Source organism: Marmota marmota, unplaced genomic scaffold, assembly GCF_001458135.2.
Source record: "Marmota marmota marmota unplaced genomic scaffold, marMar, whole genome shotgun sequence".
NCBI classification, from domain to species: Eukaryota; Metazoa; Chordata; class Mammalia; order Rodentia; family Sciuridae; genus Marmota; species Marmota marmota.
This window is the reverse complement of record NW_026000142.1, coordinates 31,583,844-31,605,064: the sequence shown is the minus strand read 5'-3', so window position 1 is coordinate 31,605,064 and position 21,221 is coordinate 31,583,844. Positions and strand designations below refer to the sequence as shown.

The following is a 21,221-nucleotide window of genomic DNA, read 5'->3' as shown; positions in this document are numbered from 1 at the left end:
AGTGAATCATGAAAGGTCATCTTGCTTTCAGACTGATTTCGCTGCTTATTTTAATTTTAATCTCTGCCTCCACTTGAAGTTACCTATGAAATGAATGTAGAAATTTTCATTAAATCTACATAACATTTTATTTCCCTGACCTTTTCCTGTAAGGAAAGTCTTATAAATTACTTAACAATGGTGAAAGATTTGGGAATCAGAAGTAACAAACATCCACTTATTTTGCTATCTTTATTGCGTAATTAAATTTAAGCAAGTAGGCTCTTGTATTTTTTCCTTTTTATAAAGGACAATTTTAATATTTATATTCATAAGAAGGAAAAATCTGAAAATTTATACTTAGTTTTACTCCATATTGTCCACAAATGACACATAAATGAGATTACAGTTTAGATTTTTCCAAAGCTGGTGATACATGAGATTTGAGTGACTTCAAGGATCTGGAAGTGCCAAAAAATGCTCAAAAGCCTAGAATGTACACCTTTTCCTGTGTATTACTAAAATTTGGAGTAAATGTTAAAAATGTATGTCAGTGACTCAATTGGTCATATTAATCAAGTTTTACTTTTAGAAAGTGGTTATGTTGGGCCTCTTAGAGATACCCTCATTTTTTATACTTTTAGCTTACAAGTTTCCTTTCTATATTCAGAGCATAGCAAAAGTCATTTGTAACTGCAAATGGGGATATAGGATCATTATGTATGTTCCACATATGGGTGTTAGCTAGTATGAGAGTAGAATCATTTTATACATAAAAAGTTGTATTATTAGAAATTGCATATTTTGAACTTATAATAGTTCTAAAATGTCATGTTTTATTAATTGTTTATTTCAAATTGAGAAATGTTACTTGCCTGACAATGTTTTATTTTGAACAGTCATTAAGGCAATTTTGGATAAATGGCTAGTTTACATTTTTTGTGTCTAAAACATTCTGAATTTGACTTAAAATTTGCCCTAAAACTATCTTCCCATTGGGACATCTACCATGAGACTAAAGGAACTCTTTAAATCTCATAAGCTACTGAATTTAGAATGTATTTCCCTTTGTGTCTAACAAAAATCCACCAAATCATTTGGAATATCCACAGTAAATGAATTTAGTTGTACAATTGGGTAAGAAATAATGGAACAGGCAGTTAATATCTATTAGTGCTACAATGGATCTGAATTTGCCCACCAGCAAACACTGGAAAACTTGTCCAAAGATTAGAGTTTTAAAATAGTAGATATTTAACCCCTAAAAATAATATATTTCAGATGACCTTATGCATTGTACAATAGTAACAATAATAATTCTTCCATCTATAATTTTAATGGTATGTATCTATTTGGTATAAAACATTTGAACACCATATAAATACATTGATGAGGAGTAACCAATTGGTATGGTCTATTTACTTAATAAAAATACTCTCAGTAATCTGTTTTTGTCAAAATTCAAAGTATTTTAAAATAATTGTCTGAAAATATAGTAGGAACCCCATGACATTCCTTCCTCAGCTAATTTATGGATGAATTTGTTAGCTTATTTTCCACATGTCTCCTGATTCCCTACAATATAGAAAGTTGGATGACTCTGGATGGCAAGACCAAAATTAAGTACTCTATTTGCTGAATGCATTTTCTTGTCAAAGTAATATGTCCTTTCCCTCCCATGAGGAAGATCTTTGGATTTTCCCATGAACTTGATGTGTCTTTTTTTTTTTTTTTAAGTTATGTTTCATTTTTGTTTGTTTGTGTTTATGCTTCTCTTGTTTCTATTGCAGTTTGGCCTTGGTATTACCAACCTACAGTTTTTACTATATAAAAGCCAAAATAGAAGAGACAATAACTCAGGCCAGATGTAAGTACTGTGAAAGCCACGTCAGGGTCTATTTGTTATCTCCTAGTCTCAGATGTTTAAATACGTCTAGATTTTGGAATACCCAAGGCTTATATATTTTAGTAGGTGTTATTACCAAATCTACAGCAATGATTCTAACCCATTCCAAACATGCAAGGAACAAGAAATATTCTACATGGATAGAATATGAGCAGGTACTCCAGTCTCACTGGCAGTCCCCACCACCCTTCCCTGCCTTGCTATGTGCTCATAGAATCATTGCAGTGCTGTGTCCTCTGTTGCTGTCGTTTTAAGGGTCTGCTAGCTGATGTACAATGTTTCACATGCTAATTATCAACATGGTCTCTACTCATGGCTCTGTGCTAGTAAAGCTTTTCCTTTTCATATCTTTCCTTTCACTTATTTTTTCTGTTGCCTTTGGCTAGAATAATATTGTGCTTGGCAATTAACTTTCTTTCCATAATCCAAATTAATGTCTCAGTAACTCAAACCGATTTTTTTTTAATGAGCATCATTTGGAATGTGGAGTAATTATGAACACTAGTGCATATTTCCAGTCATTGTTCATCTTTGTTTGGGGTGACTAGATTTAGTAAAGTAAAATGACCATCATATCCTTTGCAGTTCATTCATTATTAACAACCTAAATTTTTTCTGTTAGGATTAAGAAAAAAATATGTATATAGAATATATTTTGTACATCTGGCTTGAGAATAAACTAAAGTTTCCTTCATTTCTGTATTGGATCTTTTTTTTTAACCTCTACAGGCCTGGTGTTCATAGAATATTGTGGTATATTATAAATTTATATTTGCACTTTCACTTAATAGATATGATGGTCTTTTAACAACCAGCAATTTTGCATGAGCTAGTCCTTCACTTGACAAATGAGGGATAACTAGTGAGTCCTTGATGATTGGTAAGTGCTTCCATTAATAGGCTGATATCTTGGGTATTTGCACCTGCATTAACCACTTCGCAAAACAGACCCTTGAAATAACCACAGTACAGAAAGGGTAATCTAGTAAAATTACCAGGACATACCTTCCAGCCTTCAAAAATGTCTTTTTTTTTCCAGACTACAGCTGTACATAAATGAACCTTTGATCTATGCACAATATTTTTATTCAAGAAAGTCATTGAATAAAATATTGTTTGTGACCCCCTTTGCTTTACCCTCTTTTTTTTTTGTTTCCCTGCTTTCTCTTTCTGATGGATTTTCACAGCAAAAAAGGGCAAAATGAAGGGCAAGTATTTTCTTGTTGCTCAGTTTCTTTCTCTTAAGTACACTTGACATTTCCACTGATATTTCCATTCCTATTGGATATTATCCTCTGTGCTTCTCATTTGCTAGATTCTCCTCCACAGTCACTCAAACCTTAGCAGCAAAAATGGGGAAGAATATGCTTGCGTTTTCATATGCAACCTGTCTCATGTTCAAGTTTTTTCTTAAAATTAAAATTGTGATTTTTATCCTTCCACTTACTAATTCATACCTAAAATGAATAATGTTATTAATTGACTAAATACATTAAGTTTATTAAAATCATTTTTGTATCATAATATTGGTAAACTTTTTCTATTTTTATTTGAAATAAAATACTTAATGTAACATTGATATGAAGTTTTCTTTAAAAGATATTTGATTATACTGTGGTTAGTAAATGGGAAAAATGTAGACTGCATTTTATCTGGTATAACTGTTGTAATCAGGTAGTTAAGTAAATCCATGATATGGCATTATTTCTATATTGGGAAGCATTAAGGACCTTTATGGTTTTTAATTTGTTTCACCTTTTGGATGTAAGTAGTCTGTTTTTATTTTTAAATTTTTCTTACTAGGTAATCTTTTTAATGCATTCTTATTGTCATAGAATCTTGGAATGGGTACTTGTTGTTTATTTAATCTGTGACATTATCTTTGCAGATTCCGAAACCCTGAAGCCAGATAACTTTGAAGAATCTGGCTATACATTCATAGCACCAAGGTTGGTTTTAGGCTTTTCATGTTTTGCTTTCCTTTTTTATAGCTTTTTGGTTGGGTAAGTCCTTTAACAGATATTCTAAATTGTAGTCAAGACTACTTTGGGTTAATCCTATGTCAAATTATGAAACCTAAGACAATGACTTTTTAAAAACTGTACAATATCCTGGTTATACATTCATTTATTCATTCAGATACTTACTGAATAATTGCTATGTATAATTCAAGCATACAATGGTGAATGGGATAGATGTAGGCTTTGCTCTTATGGAACTAAAAATATACCAAACAGTAGTGGAGAATTATGTATTTATGCATTTGTACTTTGAATATATACATTGTATATGCACACATATATATACACATACGCAGAAAATATGACATATATTTATCTCACAAACATACACATACATAAGTATACATAGATATGTGCAAATACAGATATGTATGTTTGTGTAAACATTTGGAAAGTTTGAAACTCATAATTGATTTTTGTTTAACACAGATTTCTGGGGAACTACTTTAATATTGTGACATTGCCTCACATGATTCTCCACATGAACCTTTTTCTCCTACTCAATTTTAATTTTCTCATATAATCTCCTTTCTTTATCCCTAATATGTAGCTTTTATGCCTACCTCTCTTTTCTATGATTATTTGAAACTATGCAGTAATCCATGAGTATTCTTTTTTTCTTAGCTTGACTCCTACTCTATAGCACACATATACAGCATTCCCATTAGTGGAGGATAAAATATTAAATAGATCTCAAAGTTTGTATTATTGATTTTTCAGGCTTATACTTCTTGAAGAAATTATTCCAAGAACCCAAAAGGGCTCATAAAAATTGTTCTCAGTGATTACTTTTATTTTTATGAAAGCAAATTTCTGAATTCTGATTCTACTTGAAATAGGGAGTAAATGTAACATTTTAAAAATTGGCAGTTAAAAAGCTCTCTCAGTAATTCCTCAAAAAACTAAGAATGGAACCACCATTTGACCCAGTTATCCCACTCCTCAGCATATATCCAAAAAAAAAAAATTAAATCAGCATGTTACAGTGACATAACCACATCAATGTTTATAGCATTACAATTCACAATAGCTAAGCTATGGAACAAACCTAGATGCCCATCTACAGAGGAGTGGATAAATAAATTGTAGAATATACACACAATGGAATATTACTCAGTCTTAAATAAGAGTGACTTTATGACATTTGCCAGTAAATGGATGGCTCTGGACAATTCCAGGCTAAATGAAATAAGCCAATCCCCAAAAATCCAAAGGTTGAAATTTTTGCTGATATGTGGAAGCTAAACCATAATAAAGGGGGAAAGATGAAGAAGAAAAGTTTGTTAAATTAGACAAAGGGGAATGAAAGGAAAGAGGGATAGGAATAGGAAAGAGAACAGAATAAATCTAACATATTTTTCCTATGAACACATATGACTCTATCTAAGTATACCCCACCATCATGCCCAGGGTCCTCATTAGAATACGATATATCCTATGCTTCTATAATTTTATCAAGATGGATTTTAATGTCATATATAACTAAGAAGAACCAATAAAATAAAATTGAAAAAAATAAAAGGTAAAAAAATACTCAGCTTTGGAAGTGTTTTTGGAGTGTTCCCTTCTGCATTCTCTTCCTCCTCTTTCTTGATGTCACACTGCTGTGGTTCTCTTACTCCCTATCTGGCTCCTCTGCTGACCACTCACATGAGGTTGCTGCAAAGGATGCTTGTTAAGGTTCTCTTATTTGAGTCTGCCTTCACACCACAAGCTACCATGCTTGCCTGCAGTGTAGGGTGATGGCTCCCAAATCTAACATAATGGCCACAATGTCTAGAAGCAGAAGTAGACATTATGAGCAGTTTATTGACATTACATCACAACACAGAATCACATGTATCCCTATCCAGACTTTGTCTACCTTACATATTTCAGTATGAGATAGTCATATCTCATGGAAACTTGCAGGAATATTTGTTGATTATGCTTCAAATTCCATGCCTTATAAATATCTCTCCTCTTTGGAGGCTCTTCTCTGTGTATTGTGTCATGAAGGAAATACCACCCTCCCAAATGGCAGTCTTGAAACTGTGTGTTGCCCTCAACTGCTCCCTTGCCCTTAGATCCAAGGGCTCAGCACTCACCACACTGTACCACTTTTGCCTCATGAGCATCACATGCATCTGTCACTGTCACCTGTTTTGCATTGTTCAGGTACTGCTTTTTTGCCCCTTAGATACTCCCAGCTCCCTCCAACTTCTCCATACATTCACACATCCACTTTGCTTCCCAGTCCTGTATTTATTCTGAGACTATTTTAAAATATGAATAATATTTTTTACATCGACTTAATACTAACCAGTTGCTGTATATTGTCCTCATGACAATCTTTACTTTATATCATAACTTCCAAGTGCTCTGTTACCAGGTCTCATTGTACCAATGTGGTCACCAGCCTCTAAATCAGGGGCTTTCAGACCAGCTGCCTGTTTTATGCAGTGAGCTCTACTGGAGCACTAGATAGAACACGTGCTTGGTTTTTTATATTGTCTCTGACTGCCTTTGCTACAGAGGCAGAGTCGAGCAGTCCTGGAACAGACGTTAAGGCCCACAGAGCCTGAATCACTTACTCTGTGACCCTTTGAGAAAAAGTTTGCCTTCCCCTGCTCTAAATTCTAGACACACTAAACTTCTCCCAGTTCCTAAATCCACTGTTTTTATTGTCAATGTTGTTGCTTTTCTTTGCCATCTTCCACTTACTTTCTTTTCTATTTTCTACAGTACATACTCTATCACCCCACTCTAGACCTCAGTCTTAATCAAGGAATTTCCTTTCCATCTTCATTAGATCATGCGTCCCTGCTGACTGCTTTAGAGAGTACTACAGTTCCCTTATCAAAGCACTGACCACATTTCATTTTATTGACTTTCCTTGATAGAGCCACGACTATGTCTATTTGAATTACCATCCAATGCCCAATATCAAATCCATTGCCTGGCATGCTATAGGTGGTGAATAAATATATGAAGAATATTTTTAAATCATATGATTAACCATAATCCCTGGAATTTTATTAGCAGTTTTCACACACAAGTACATTTGGACAACTTTCAATTTGTTATTTCAAATAACTTAAAGCTACTAAAACCAGTTTCAACTAGAAAGAATAATATTCTCAGTGTTCTCCTTTATATTCCAAATATTAAGGATGACATTAGCTAGAAAAGAGGAATTTTCAAATAAACATTAACATAGCAAAAATGTAAGAAGAGATTAAAATTAGCCCTAGTGTGTTGACTAAACTCTCTCTGCATCTCAGATATGTTATCTCTGGAAAGCTTCTTCAATTCTCTCTGCTACTAAATAGCAGACTAATTTTCTCATTTTCATCCTAAGAGAGACAGAAGAGACGATAAAAATCCAGGTGCACACAAAGAGAATAAATACATCTCTCAATTCCAATTTCTAACTCTTAGGCAATAGATTTTGTATAGTCCATCAGAAATTAGCATATGTACTATTTCTGTAGCCTAAGTGATATTTGATAGCAATACAGAAACTTTAATTTGCTTAAATTGAATTCATGTGTGTATTTAGGAGAGGAGCCTAAACATGGAAGAATTGTAGCTTTTAGGACAAATCAATGAGTGTCCACCTCAATATATGCTAAACCCTGTTTTGAACAGAATATTTCCTGTTCTATAATAACAACTCTATAATAAATTAGTATTATAATCCCATTTCACAGATCAGGAAACGGTTTTAGATATGTTAAATAAGATGAGATTTGACCCAATTTTCTTGTCACTCCAAGCTATTATATGTACATTGAAGATGTAAATGCAAAGGGATCTCAAAAGAACACCCAGTACAATTTTTGTAGGGAAGAGTTCTTGAAAAAGTAAGTATCAAATGTATACTCAAAGTGATATAAAATTGGAGTGAAGGAAATAAAACTAAGAATAGAGATATTTGTGTGGCAGTTGTAAAGTTTTTTCTGATGCTATATTTAATGAGAAACAATAGGGCAAGCTTTAAAGCAAGACTGTACATATATGAGTCTGCTTTTCAGGTCTTCATTTTTGTGGCTATTACTCAAATTCTCTATACCTTAGTTTTTTAATTTGCAAAATAATACCTACCTTATAGAGTTCTTATTACTTTAAATAAGATAATGCCTAGAAAGTATTTATCATAGCTCTTAATAAGATATGAACTCTAAGTAAGTATTAGTTATCTTTAAAGTTGTAGTAGGAGGTAGTAGTAGCTGTATGAGGAATATTATTTAATAAAGGCTGTTTAAAAATGTTTTAAAATAGCTGGCAAATTTGAGCATAAACCATTTTTGTTAATTCCTAAATGAATTATTGGATCCGGATTAATAGAAAATGGCTTCAGTTTCATTCAATTTTAAGACTGCTATGAAAGGAAAACACTGAGAATGTAAATGCATGGAGCAAGATTCCAATCTTTAAGAGGCATGCAGTCATAACTTTGCAGAGGTGACCTACCACTGGCAGAGCCGGAACAAAGCAGCAGTCCCTACTCAGAATTCTTTTCTTGTCTGAGAGGATTCCAGGCAAGACTGGAGACTTGAGAAAAGAATAGCAAACTTTATTAGAAGGGATGGAAAAAGTGACTTAGGGAGAGAGTGGGTCCTTTGAAAGGAAAGGAGGGCCTAATCCTGCTGCCTTCCAGTATTATTGGGGGGTGCCAAGGAGGATTCCAGAGAGTCCCACTCAGGTCCACTTCTAGATTTTTGATTGACAGCAAGACTGCATCAAACTTCTAAGTCCCTACTGTGCATGTAAAAGGTCCAGGGCAACTCTAGGTCACTTTGGTCCATGCTGACTAGTTCTAACTGAAATCTGTACTTACAGATTTTATGATTACGGGAATTATTCTGATCTCCCTGAGTTTTAGCACTCAGGGAGTAAGTGGTCTGTGGATTGGTTACAAAATTGATAGGATAACCTTGTTCTTCTTATTAGCATTTCAAGCCTGGGGATTACAGGTTGTTTGCTGAGCAATGTAATATATCCTAGTGACTTAATCTAGGCAGGGCTGCAGGTAAATAAATAAAGCATTTACATTTACATTTAAATAAATAAAGCATTTATCTTTTTAAATAAAGCATCCAGAGGTCAGCACAGTGGGGTCACATTATAGAATTCTTCCCTTAAATACATGTTCCGCTGCACACATCTGTCTACTACCTATCAAGAGAGCATGCAAAGTCTAAAACATGGATTAATTTTACTATTTTCTTGGATAAGCAGAAATAAGCAGGAGTTAGGATGAGAAAGAAATACCAATATGTGATAGCCTATAGTTAACTGCTAAATTATGATATATGACCTACATTATACTTACTCTTGAGCAGAAAGTAAACAAACTCCCTTTGGATATTCTAGAAATAATTTGCCAATTTTTTGGAATATAATAGAATTTATTGAAAAATAGGAAAAGAACAAGGACATACTAATAGTAGACTTTCTCTAATTTGCCAAATTTCTAACACCATAGTTCTTTCAAAGTTCCTTCAGGTTTGTGGTTAATTTCAAAGCCATTTACATCACAAATCCCATTAATCAGAAATACAAAATGACCAAAAGACATAGCTTTCTGGCCTTGATGGAATTTTAAGCAAATTGAAGTTTTATTTTTTACCTTTATAGTCATCTGAGCATTTCTCCATCTTATCGCCTCATCTACACTAAGGAATTTTCTTCCTGAGAGAAATTAATAATGATCAATGTGCAAAAATCTGATTTCTTCTTTTCAAGAAACATTGTCATATAGAATGTGTATTAGGAAGGTCTTTGCACGTTTCTGGGGGGAAATGGCTTGGCTGTTTTGTTAACCACAGTTATTGCCACCCACTGTCACAGCATGGCTCCTTTGGGACCAGAACTTAAGAAAGGATGATTGATACTTTTTGAGTTTTCAAGCTCCCAGCCTTGTGGGGAACAGTCATTAGGCTCACTAACCAACAATAGTGCAGGCTTTCTAGTCACACATTCTATGTCTCAAATAACTTCAGTCAGGCGCTCTGTGGTGTGTGATTCTCTGTTGTCCTCTGGATCATTCTTACAGGGGAACTCATTCCACCCGCTTCCCTTATATAAATTATTCCTACTTCGTTTCTATTTTGATTCAATAATTCTCTATTGGTAGTTTCAACATGTCCATAGCATTGCACTACTAAACATCAAAAGGTAGATAATATGTTTAAGCTAGTTTAAAACTGAGCCACAGCTGAGCCTGCAAGGATTAAAAAAAAAAAAAAATTGTCTAAGTAGAGTGGTCACAACACGAAAAAACCTTCTATGGATAGAGGTCAAAGATGCTTTTGGCTTCCAGTTTTGTGGCAATGAAAGTTCACAAAGTGAAAATTCTAAGCTTATTTCGTGAAGGAAATACACTAGTTAGGGATCTGAAGATAGGCTTCTCCTCAGAGGAGATACGATATTAAGTGCCTTTGCAGAAATCTCTTTACCTCTTTGAATCTATTTCTTCATCTTTAAAATTTTACATAATTTTTGATAAGGTTATTTCCAGATAAAATGAACAAAATAATTTTAGAAATGGCTTGCAAATAAAAGTAGTATTCCAGAAGTGGTTTTATTAAAAAATATTTGCAACGTTTTGCTTAGCCCTTCTTAAACTTTGCTACCAACTTCTAATTCTGTGAGATCATAATTCACTGTATTAGTCTTTTGATTTACAGGCTGGTGTTATTTCTAAAATAGCATAGCATTATGGGAAGAAGTCAAATTTAGCTCTCTCAATATCTCAGAGTTCAAGTCATGTAAAAACACTTTTTTTTTTTTTTGAGATTGAATTTTGCTAAGTTGCCAACCCTGCCCTCCAGCTCAGAATCCTGTTGCCTCAGCCTCCCTTAGTACCTTTGACTACAGATGTGTGCCACCATAGCTGGCTATACTTTCTAAACCTTGCCTCTTTTTGTAAACCAAGAATGTTGCATTGTTGTTGAAGTTCAAACAGTTTGTCTGTTCTGCTTTATTTTCTGAGGTTTTGCATTTGAAGATGTTTTCTATTTATTCGTATTTTATATTGAATATTTGATTATTTTGTTGGATGTATTAACCTACAAAATTATCATTGTTGAGTTTTTTGTGTGTGTTTACGTTGTCTTATGTTTATTCTAAATTTCCAAATCATTTCAAACTGCAGTTATCAAATTAAGGTTTGCAGAACCCCATGGGTTCCAGAGGGTCCATGTTATTTTCATAATGATATTAAATGTTGTTTACCTTCTTCCTTGTATTGATATTGATACTTGTGCCAACAGTGCAAAAGCAACAGTAAACACCATACCTAAATGTGAATCAAGCCAGTCACTATGAGCACTGGTAGCATTCGTAAGGCCCCAGGTGCAGCAGCTGCATGAGGGCAAAAGCCAATCTTCCTTTAAAATACACACAATTGAAGCCCTAAGAATCATTTAGTTTATAAAAGTTTTCCCCTATAAAAAGGGACAATTTTCTGTATTTTATCATTCTATTTGATAAAGCTAAAAGTATTTCAACATCTGAGAAGAGCTTGGATGCCTCAAAGAAGAGCACTTATCTGTTGTTTGAATTGGGAGATGAACTAAGTGCTTTTTGCCTTTTTAAAAAATGAAATGTTTACCTGAAAAAAATGGCAGACATTTTTCAAAAATGAATTAGTGAGACTTTTACCTTGAAGAAAACAAGTAAACATATTTGTTGCCAATGACAAAATCCAGGCTTTCAAGCAAAAAAAAAAAAAAAAAATCAGAATTTTGGGAAAGCTGTGTCCATGAGAGCAAGATGACAGTTTCCCAATACAGACCTAAATGGTGACATCAGTGGTGATATTAATGGATGCAAATTTTCAATATTATATAATGAAATGTGTCATCATTCGGAATTCCTACACAAATTATATTTTCCAAATAATCAATTTATGATGCTAGAAAATAATGGATGCATAAGAGATTGATTCAAATGCAAGATAGAGGATCAAAATTTTATTTGCGACAACATAGCTTCTTCATACATCAAAACAAAATCTTGCAGTTGTTCAAATGCAGAGAATACTTGTCTGCATTAATCTACAATTAAGTTAGGAATTAAAGATACAAATATTTAAAACTTGCCACTTTTTCATAATTTTTAAATATAATAACTTCTCTTATAGTCTTAATATATAATGGATTTATTAATATTTTAATGGACATTAGATTTCTGTTTTAATTTCTAGATGAGAACTATAATACCTTCAATATGCAATAGTTTATTTAATAAAAGAAAACCTGGATTTTTATAATCTCACCACTTACTGACAAACTATTCTTCTGTTATGGAGATGAGGAAATAGAGGTAACAAGGCTTACAAAGTCATGCATCTAGTAAAAAGGGGGGAAAATATTGTTTCTGCTACCTGTAATTACCCTGTAAAGTTTTGATTTTGATACCTAATATTCTAAAATATATTTTTTCAGAGATTATTGCAATGACCTTAAACCATCTGATAACAACACTGAATTTCTTTTAAATTTCAATGAGTTTATTGATCGAAAAACTCCAAACAACCCATCATGTAAGTATATATTAATTTGCAGTAATTGCTTAAGTGTGGCTTTTTTACCTAGAGTGGTTAAATCATGGTTTATATTGAACATTATGATAATCGTATTAGTTTATTGGTGTGCTCATTTACTTATATACTCTATTAATTTTTTATGGTAAAGTTAACTATTTGATCCCTCTCCCTTCTTTCATTTGTCTCCTCCTACTCCCTTCTCTCCCCCCTCTCTATATCTAAACAAAGCACTTTATCACTTATCAAAGTGAAAACCCCATTTTCTTAAAGCTGTCTCTAAATTTATCACATACAAGCAGAAATGACTTCCTAGTGCCTCCATAGCTCAGATTTGCAAATGACTTCTAGGAACCACTCTAAAAACATATCCTGGGCAGCTGAGGTCGCCATTGATCCTACCTTAACAGGATGATTCCAAACCTTTCTTCTCAGTGAAAGCTTACTTTATTGAACCACAGCCTTCTAATGTTATTTTATGTCATTCCCTATCAACAAGTAATAAGCATGCCCAAGAGAGAACTGAAATAAGGTTGTTTAAAGGTACTTGAATTGAATAACAAAATTAATGTAATACTCTCATGTGAAATCACAAATTTATCATAAATGTTTATCTTAACTTGTAATCTTCAGAACACCATGAAAATTGGAATCACTCTCTTTTTCTACTGCACTCCTTAGGGAAGTGCAGATACGTTTTTAAAAATGCTTTCTGTATGATCCACAGTGTTTTTGTCTTTTCTTCAGTCTCTTCCTTTTATCTACCTTTTATCTGCCTCCCTTACAACCAAATAGGAAATAATTGAGATAAATATGTATATAGTGAAGAACAGAAAAAAGGATAGGATTTTTTAATTGTAGAAAAGAGATCATATATGTGAACTTAGATTTTTTAAATGTTTTTTTTCTTTTTTTTATCAAATAACATTAAACTTGAAAAGTAGATATCAGCCATTGAAATCTGTGATCAAAATAGATTTTGCTTTGTAAAAGTACCTATACGTGGTCCATAAGTGAAATTACAATTCTTCCTAAAGTCTAAATGAATTTACTAACTTACCTAAATGTTTATTATATAGATTTATTGTTGTCCTCACATCCTTCCTCCTTCTCATTTAACTATTGTTTATGAGAAACTAAGTGTATAAAAATGTAAAGGGTAATGCTGATAATTTATATATTGTATTTAACCAGCTTCAGAAAACATATTTCAAGACACTTGGGGCACAGTGAAATGATGAGCAAAATTATAAAATTGCTTATAACCTTGATTTATATTACAAATTAGAATAATAGTCTCATTTGTTTTACCTAAAAGGATTGGAGACAATTAAAATACACAATTTAATTTCCAAGTGGGCTATTTTTAAAAGTAATGCAGTTTCTAAAATAATGTAAGATAGCTCCTAGAATGAATTGAAATTTAGTCAAAAATATGAATTAAATTGATCCTCCAATCCCATATGAAAGAAAAATTAAACTAATTAAAATGTTTCCAGCCTATTAAACTTCTTACAGTAATTGGATATTAACTAATACCATACCTTACTTATTTGAATAAAATGAGATTGTGAAATAAATGGGAAATTTTAGAGAGGGTATCTTAGATTGTTTAAGAGCTTCATGGGCTTAGAGTAGAGGAGCAAGCAGAACAGGAAGACAGTAACACTGTTTAAGAATGTATTAATTAACCTTCAGTCCTCCGCATCTATTCCCTTCTTTATCTTGAATTTGCATTGATATGCTCTTTGGGTACACAGAAAGGACAACTGCATCCCGTGCTATTGAACCAATACAGTAGGTTCCAGAACCCAGTCTCAGAGGAGAGCTGATCTATGATGGCCAATTTGTTCCTTGCCGTGCTCCAAAACAAAAAAAGGATGTTTATTGAATTTTTCATAAAGTCATATTTATTCCATGATTTTCTTATGTTCCTATTAAAATACATTTTCTTACAAAAATAAATGAAAATGAAAGCAGAAAGTAATTTTTGTTTAATATTTTTACTTGATGATTTCAGAATTACCAATCTTATCAGATATCTGTATATCTAAATCTATCTACACACACACACACACACAAAGAAAAATAAGATTGTACAAAGAAAAATAAGATTTATTAAAATTTTCTACGAACCTTTTTTTTTAATTTTGGAACCACCATGATAATCTACAGAACCAAACTAAAAGCAAATAAGGAAGTCTCTTTCCTCATCATTTGTCAACATGGTATATTTTAAGTGTCCCTTTGATTTAAAAAAATATTTTAAGTCAAGATAATGCTGATTTTACAAAAGCTTTTTTCTTTCGGAATTGGCTTTTCTACTGCTAATTCCAGCTATATCTCAAAAAATATGGCAAAATGAATATGGAATATAATTTTTAAATTCATGGAAATATTCGGTCTAAATTACTTTTGAAAACAGAAAATACATTTGCTTTAGTGTTGTACTCATTAAAAAAAAAACAATGTGGGTATAATTGAATATATTATTTTTCTATTAGGTAATACAGATTTGATTAATAGAGTCTTACTGGATGCAGGCTTTACAAATGAACTTGTCCAAAATTACTGGAGCAAGCAGAAAAATATGTAAGTATTTGTTTTTATTAATAAAAATATATACTTGTGCAATTTAGTTTTGCTTCTTCCTGCGAATTTTTTGGACAAAAGGCCTCAAAAAATTCAAGTTTATTTTTTGTCTTTAATAATAATTTCTCAAGAGAAGCATTTTACAACTGTTGACAACCTGCTTTCTCAGGTGGGTGTATTTCAGTATTAATATCTGCTATTACTCAGCTTTATACTTCAGTGTGAATAATCAAATTGATTGGCATGTTTGTATGCTTCTGTGTTTTTAGTGAAACAGCATTTCTAGTGAATATTTAGTTGGCTTTCTAGTAGTGTCTCCCATATATCCAGTCTAGAAAATGAGAAATCTGATTAAGATTCTCATTCATAATCTCCCTACCCCATTTCTACTCAATTGCTAAATGCTGAATCTTTCTAACAAAGTTTTCCTCTCTTCCTCATAAAAATGGGATCTTAGGACCTTAAGAAATTTCAGCAACTGATTTTTCTGTATTTCATGCTCCCCATGCCTCCAACCACAGCTCCCAGTCTATTCTTCATACAATACACACATGCCAGAATCTTACTTCAAAAACAGAATTCTAATTTCAAGATAACAATGGAGCTCTCTAGCTTGGACTTCAAAATTATTCATGGTGATCATTCCTTAGAAGCTTGTTCTTGAAACTTAACTTCCTACTGTTTATCTACTTTGCTTATGCCCTTCTTACATCTGACAGCAGCACTTACGTATATGTATATAAGCTTTCCCTAATACATACTCATCGCTCTCCATGTGATGTCTTCTGCTTCCTCCGTCATCCCTCCTAACTCCTGTTCATCTTCAAAATGCACCTTTCTTATTATTTCTTACGAGATGACTTCCTTAAACATACCCCTTTGAGTACTTACTCAAGGATTCTTCAATTATTATGTTTCAATTATTGAAACATAGTTTTGCAACTATATTTACCTTGACTTCTTTTAAGACCTTGCTTTATTTCTTTTTGTGTCACCCACACCTAACATAATATCTTTGAGTAAATTTAATAAAACATTTCCTTCTTTTAATCTTCTGTTCCAGCAAGGGAGTGAAGGCTCGGTTTGTTGTGACTGATGGTGGGATTACCAGAGTTTATCCCAAAGAGTAAGTTCAAATAACATCTGTAAAAATAAGTACCTTACAAAGGATTGTGCCAAGACTATATAAGGAAGCCTTCTTGAGAGCAACTGATCATTTTTGTAGATCAAATTAGAGTCATTGTTTAATGTGCTTATATTATTATAATATCCCATTTATTTGAAAAATGATATCATAGGATCCTTCAATGGTACTGTTGCTAGTCATATGTATTTATTACAAAATTCATTAGCGGTTGAAGGAGACTTTTTGTAGACACAAGCCCAACTATTAAGTGAGCAAATGATTATAACTTGTCAGCAACAGTGGTGTAGCTTTTCAGTGTTTCATTTTTCTTTAATGTATTCAATTTCTGTTTATCTTAGGAGTAGTTCCTTCAGTGCCCGGAGTAGTCACCAAGGCTATTAATATTAATTAACTTATTAACTGACTTATCCATAATTTCCTACAAGCAAATGGCAGGCTAAAATTAGGATTCAGCTTTTTCTGATTCTTCATATAATGACATGCTGATATATTGCTTATAATGAGTATCCATTACATTATCCACTAACTTCCCTATACACACCTGAGGGACAGATGTATGTATAAAGTTCAGTATTTCCACAAAGGGAGAGGTAGGTTATCTGGGACTTTAAAGAGTACAAATGATGAGCCATTTCCTCCTTAGGGCTGGAGAAAATTGGCAAGAAAACCCGGAGACATATGAAGACAGCTTCTACAAAAGGAGCCTTGATAATGATAACTATGTTTTCACTGCTCCCTACTTTAACAGTAAGTATTGCTTTGGAACTCAGTTTTCTCAATTATGTTTTTTAAAGCAAATTATTGTTACTACCTTCTCTTCCCCAGTCAATGTATTTCATGTTAACTGCTCAGAATAGTCATTATTAAGCCACAGCATATGCAAAACATTAGGAAAATAGAAAAGAAACATCCATTTAGTTTAAGAGGTAAAATGCATGCATAGCAAAGTAATGTAGAATAGCATATCTAGCAGGCAGCTTAATAAATAGAAACATATGTAGTTCATCCTTCATGTCACAGCTGAAATATGTGAAAGAATGTTTAATGAATTAAATAGTTGATTAATTGCATTTTATCAGTATTAATTACATAAGATAGCATTTATAAAAATAATAGCCCATCTTTTAAACTATTTTATCAGGTTCTTTACAAAAACAAAAGACTTTCTAATTTAATTCTCCTGAGCTCGGTCTGAGCATAGGTATTTTTTACTCCTGTTTTTACAAGTGTCAAAACTGAAGTTTAGAGAATTTCAGTTTTGTCCAATGGTTTTTAAAAGGCAAAGTAGTGTTATGAATCCAAAGTCATTCTTTCTACTCCAATTTAGCAGCCTACCCAATATTTTTGCAGATGTCATAAAGCAGAGATTTGGTGTTCATCTTTTTTTTCAGTTTTATTTTTTGATTAATTAATTTATTTATTATAATTGATTTTATTTTTTAAATACATGACAACAGAATGCATTACAATTCTTATTATACTTATAGAGCACAATTTTTCATATCTTTGTATATAAAGTATGTTCATGCCAATTCATGTCTTTATGCATGTATTTGGGTTTTTTATTTTTGCATTACAATTCTTATTGCACATATATACCACAAGTTTTTATATCTCTGTTTGTATCTAAAGTATGTTGACACCCAATTTGTGTCTTCATACACATACTTTAGATAATGATGTCCATCACATTCCACCATCCTTGCTGATCCCCTGCCCCCTCCCTTTCCCTCCCACCCCTCTTCCCTATCTAGAATTCATCTATTCCTCCCATGCTCCCCCTCCCTACCTCACTATGAGTCAGCCTACTTATATCAGAGAAAACATTTGGCATTTGTTTTTTTGGTATTGGCTAACTTCATTTAGCATTATCTTCTCCAACATCCCCCATTTACCTACAAATTCCATGATTTTATTCTCTTTTATTGCTGAGTAAAATTCCATTGTGTATATATGCCACATTTTTTAATCCATCCATCCATCTAGGTTGGCTCCACCGTATAGCTATTATGAATTGTACTGCTATAAACATTGATGTGACTGTGTTTGTGTTCATCTTTTACACTGTGAAATAAGATCAAATCAAATTGAGTAATTCATGCTCCAAAATCAATAGATATCAATTCATGGACTTCCAGTTAACCCAGTATATAAAGGAAGATGAGAGAAAGAAGAGATGACATGCTTCTTATAGATTTTATATGCAAGATTTTTTTTTTCTTTTTGGCACCTATGGTTGAACTCAGGGATGCTCAACCACTGAGCCACATCTCCAGTCCTTTTTTTATTTTTAATTTTGAGACAGACAGTTGTTTAGGACTTTATTATATTGTGGACACTAGCTTTGAACTTGTGATCCGTCCACCTTCGCCTCCTTGGGCTGCTGGGATTACAGGTGTGTGCCACCATGTTTGGCTATATGCTAGAATTTTTAAGAAAAACACTATATAGTATCCATTGAAGAAATTGAAATCAATTGAAGAAATCAGTTTTATGATTTATCTAGATTGGTCTGATTTTTATTTTTTAGAAAGTGGACCAGGTGCATATGAATCAGGCATTATGGTAAGCAAAGCTGTGGAAATCTCTATCCAAGGAAAACTTCTTAAACCTGCGGGTAAGCATATAAGAACATATAAACATGACCAGAATTAAAAACATATAGTTAAATATAAAATTGGAGATAAAATTAACTTGATAGTATACAAAGTTGAAGAATTTTCAAAGTGGATATGTTAATATATTTAAGTTTATGCAAGCACTTTAGTGTAATGTATCACATTTAGTGTGATATATCAGAATTTCAAATACAAAATATTAAATCTAGAATTGATCTTGTGACCCTACCATGCTCTCCTACTTTCAATACATACAATATTATGTGGCCACGGTTGTAAATATTTTTAATAATTTAAACTTAAAGCATTAGGTTTGTATCACTGGGGGAAAAGATACATCATAGCTAACCTATACCCTAGATTACTATATATCTGAAAAAGAAAGATAGGGCTCTATTGCATATACAATAAAATATGGAAAATGACTTTTGTTAAAATAATTGAACAAAGGAAAAACATTGTAAAACTTAGGATCAATGAGAATTGGAAGTGGACAAATGCAATACTATCTTTTTATTTTTTCACTATGGGATTCAGTATTGTTTGAAGTTTAGAAAGAGCATATATTAAAATTGGGTTAGATGGAAGTAGGGAGATTGTTTTGATGTTACTGAGGGTGATTCTATTTCATGAATTCACTCCTTCCCTCATTCTCTCATTCACATTTTCCTTCCTTAACTCCATCAGTTATTCTCTTAGCAACTGGTTCACTTGCCCATGTGCTCACTCATCTACCCACTCTATCAATAAGTATTTCCTAAGCACCAATCACATGCACTGATAGGATTAGGGCAACCTCTTAAAATATACTGCTTGAATGACTTCATGTTGATGAAGTTATCCCTGACACTCCTTTTTTTAGCTTATAGTATTAGTTAATTGGCCAGATTCTCGTTGTCAAATAAAACTGTTTTATGAATATTAATTACAGTTTATGGAATAGTTTGAGAGCTATTTACATTATTTATTAATGAAGATCCTAAGAAATACATCTTTATAAGAATATTATATTTCAAACCATCATTTATTTGCTATTGTATAAACTGTCAAAAGTGCTAGTATACTTAATTATCACTTTAAATTAATTAAAATTATTTTTCAGTTGTTGGAATCAAAATTGATGTAAATTCTTGGATAGAGAATTTCACCAAAACCTCAATCAGGGATCCGGTAAGATAATTTTTAAAAAATTTTTATGTTATACTTAATATTGTAAAAATTCAACCTAGAAAAAATACCATTATACAATAACAAAATAATTTTTAGTGACACTAACTATATTAAAATAGAAATATTTATTCCTATTTTTGAAGCTTTTTGTTTAAATTAATAAGCAAAAAGGTAGTTCAAATTTATTACTTGAAATGCTACTATATATTTTGATTGATATTTCTTATGCTAAAACTTTCTCTTATGATCTAGACTATTATTTTATTCTAGATAAATCATTCCAAAACTCTAATTATAACAATCATAACTAATTAATGTTATTTAATATATTTGAAATCAACTTTTTTTAAAAAGTGTGAAATGATAATTGTATCTCTGTCTTTCAGTGTGCTGGTCCAGTTTGTGACTGCAAAAGAAACAGTGATGTAAGAAAACTCTTTAAAAATATATTTAACTACAATAGGTTATTGTGTTACTCTTGCTCACTGAGATTTGAAAGATAAAAAGGGGTATATGAATTTTTAATCTTATGCTAAAAAGATTCTGGGGAAATGCGAAATAGGTATGAATGAAAATAGGTATGAATTTGAATTTATGTGCTTTCGATTCCTAATTTTATTTTATATTTTTCTTATTTGACAGTGCTGAGTATTAAAGCCAGGGCCTTATATATGCTAGGCAAGTGCCCTATCACTGAGAGAGAAGCACTAATTTCTAGCCATAAATGCCTTTTTAAATATTCATGTAGTATGGGTAGATTGCAAAAATCATATTAGATTCTTTTTCCATACTTGTCTTTAGCTGTATTTCTGGATGGGAAATTTCCAACCAAAGCAATCTTTTGGTTCCCAATGTGGCTTCACTCATCTTCTGCACTTTCTTTTTATTTGTTCACACTGTTATATAGTAATGGAAAACATTTTTTAACTAAACTTAAAAATAGTTATATAGTTTATAGTTACATAGTTTATTTCAAAAATTTGTTTACAAGTATTGGATTATTTTGTATTACTCCCATTTCTCTTTGAGAAATTAAAAAAGAAAATGTGGATTAACTGTTCAAAAATTGAAGAGGCTACAAATATAATACTTGACAATGGCAAGGATTATAAAGGATGACAAATCCCACAATTTTCTTCTGGTCTTTCTATGTGAAATGTCCAAGGGAAACAGGGGTATCATTTTTACATCTGCAATATTATAAACCAGTAATTTTAATTGTTTTTCTAGCTTTCTCATTTTTTTAGACTATTTA

The 21,221-nt window shown here is 32.2% G+C and overlaps 1 protein-coding gene across 9 annotated transcripts in view; it reads left to right on the top strand.

Moving 5' to 3' along the window:
* Window positions 1–21,221, top strand: part of Cacna2d1 (calcium voltage-gated channel auxiliary subunit alpha2delta 1) — a 444,702-nt gene that overhangs the window by 404,640 nt on the left and 18,841 nt on the right. For 6 of the 9 annotated variants that reach the window (XM_048786232.1, XM_048786238.1, XM_048786235.1 and 3 more), the window contains 10 exons: window positions 1,770–1,846; window positions 3,073–3,093; window positions 3,774–3,834; window positions 12,342–12,439; window positions 14,944–15,031; window positions 16,095–16,157; window positions 16,822–16,925; window positions 18,709–18,795; window positions 19,899–19,966; window positions 20,353–20,391. In XM_048786232.1, coding sequence (XP_048642189.1) covers window positions 1,770–1,846; window positions 3,073–3,093; window positions 3,774–3,834; window positions 12,342–12,439; window positions 14,944–15,031; window positions 16,095–16,157; window positions 16,822–16,925; window positions 18,709–18,795; window positions 19,899–19,966; window positions 20,353–20,391 — 706 coding nt within the window. The remainder of the gene's footprint in view (window positions 1–1,769; window positions 1,847–3,072; window positions 3,094–3,773; window positions 3,835–12,341; window positions 12,440–14,943; window positions 15,032–16,094; window positions 16,158–16,821; window positions 16,926–18,708; window positions 18,796–19,898; window positions 19,967–20,352; window positions 20,392–21,221) is intronic. The other 3 variants (XM_048786240.1, XM_048786239.1, XM_048786234.1) reach the window with 1 other exon arrangement.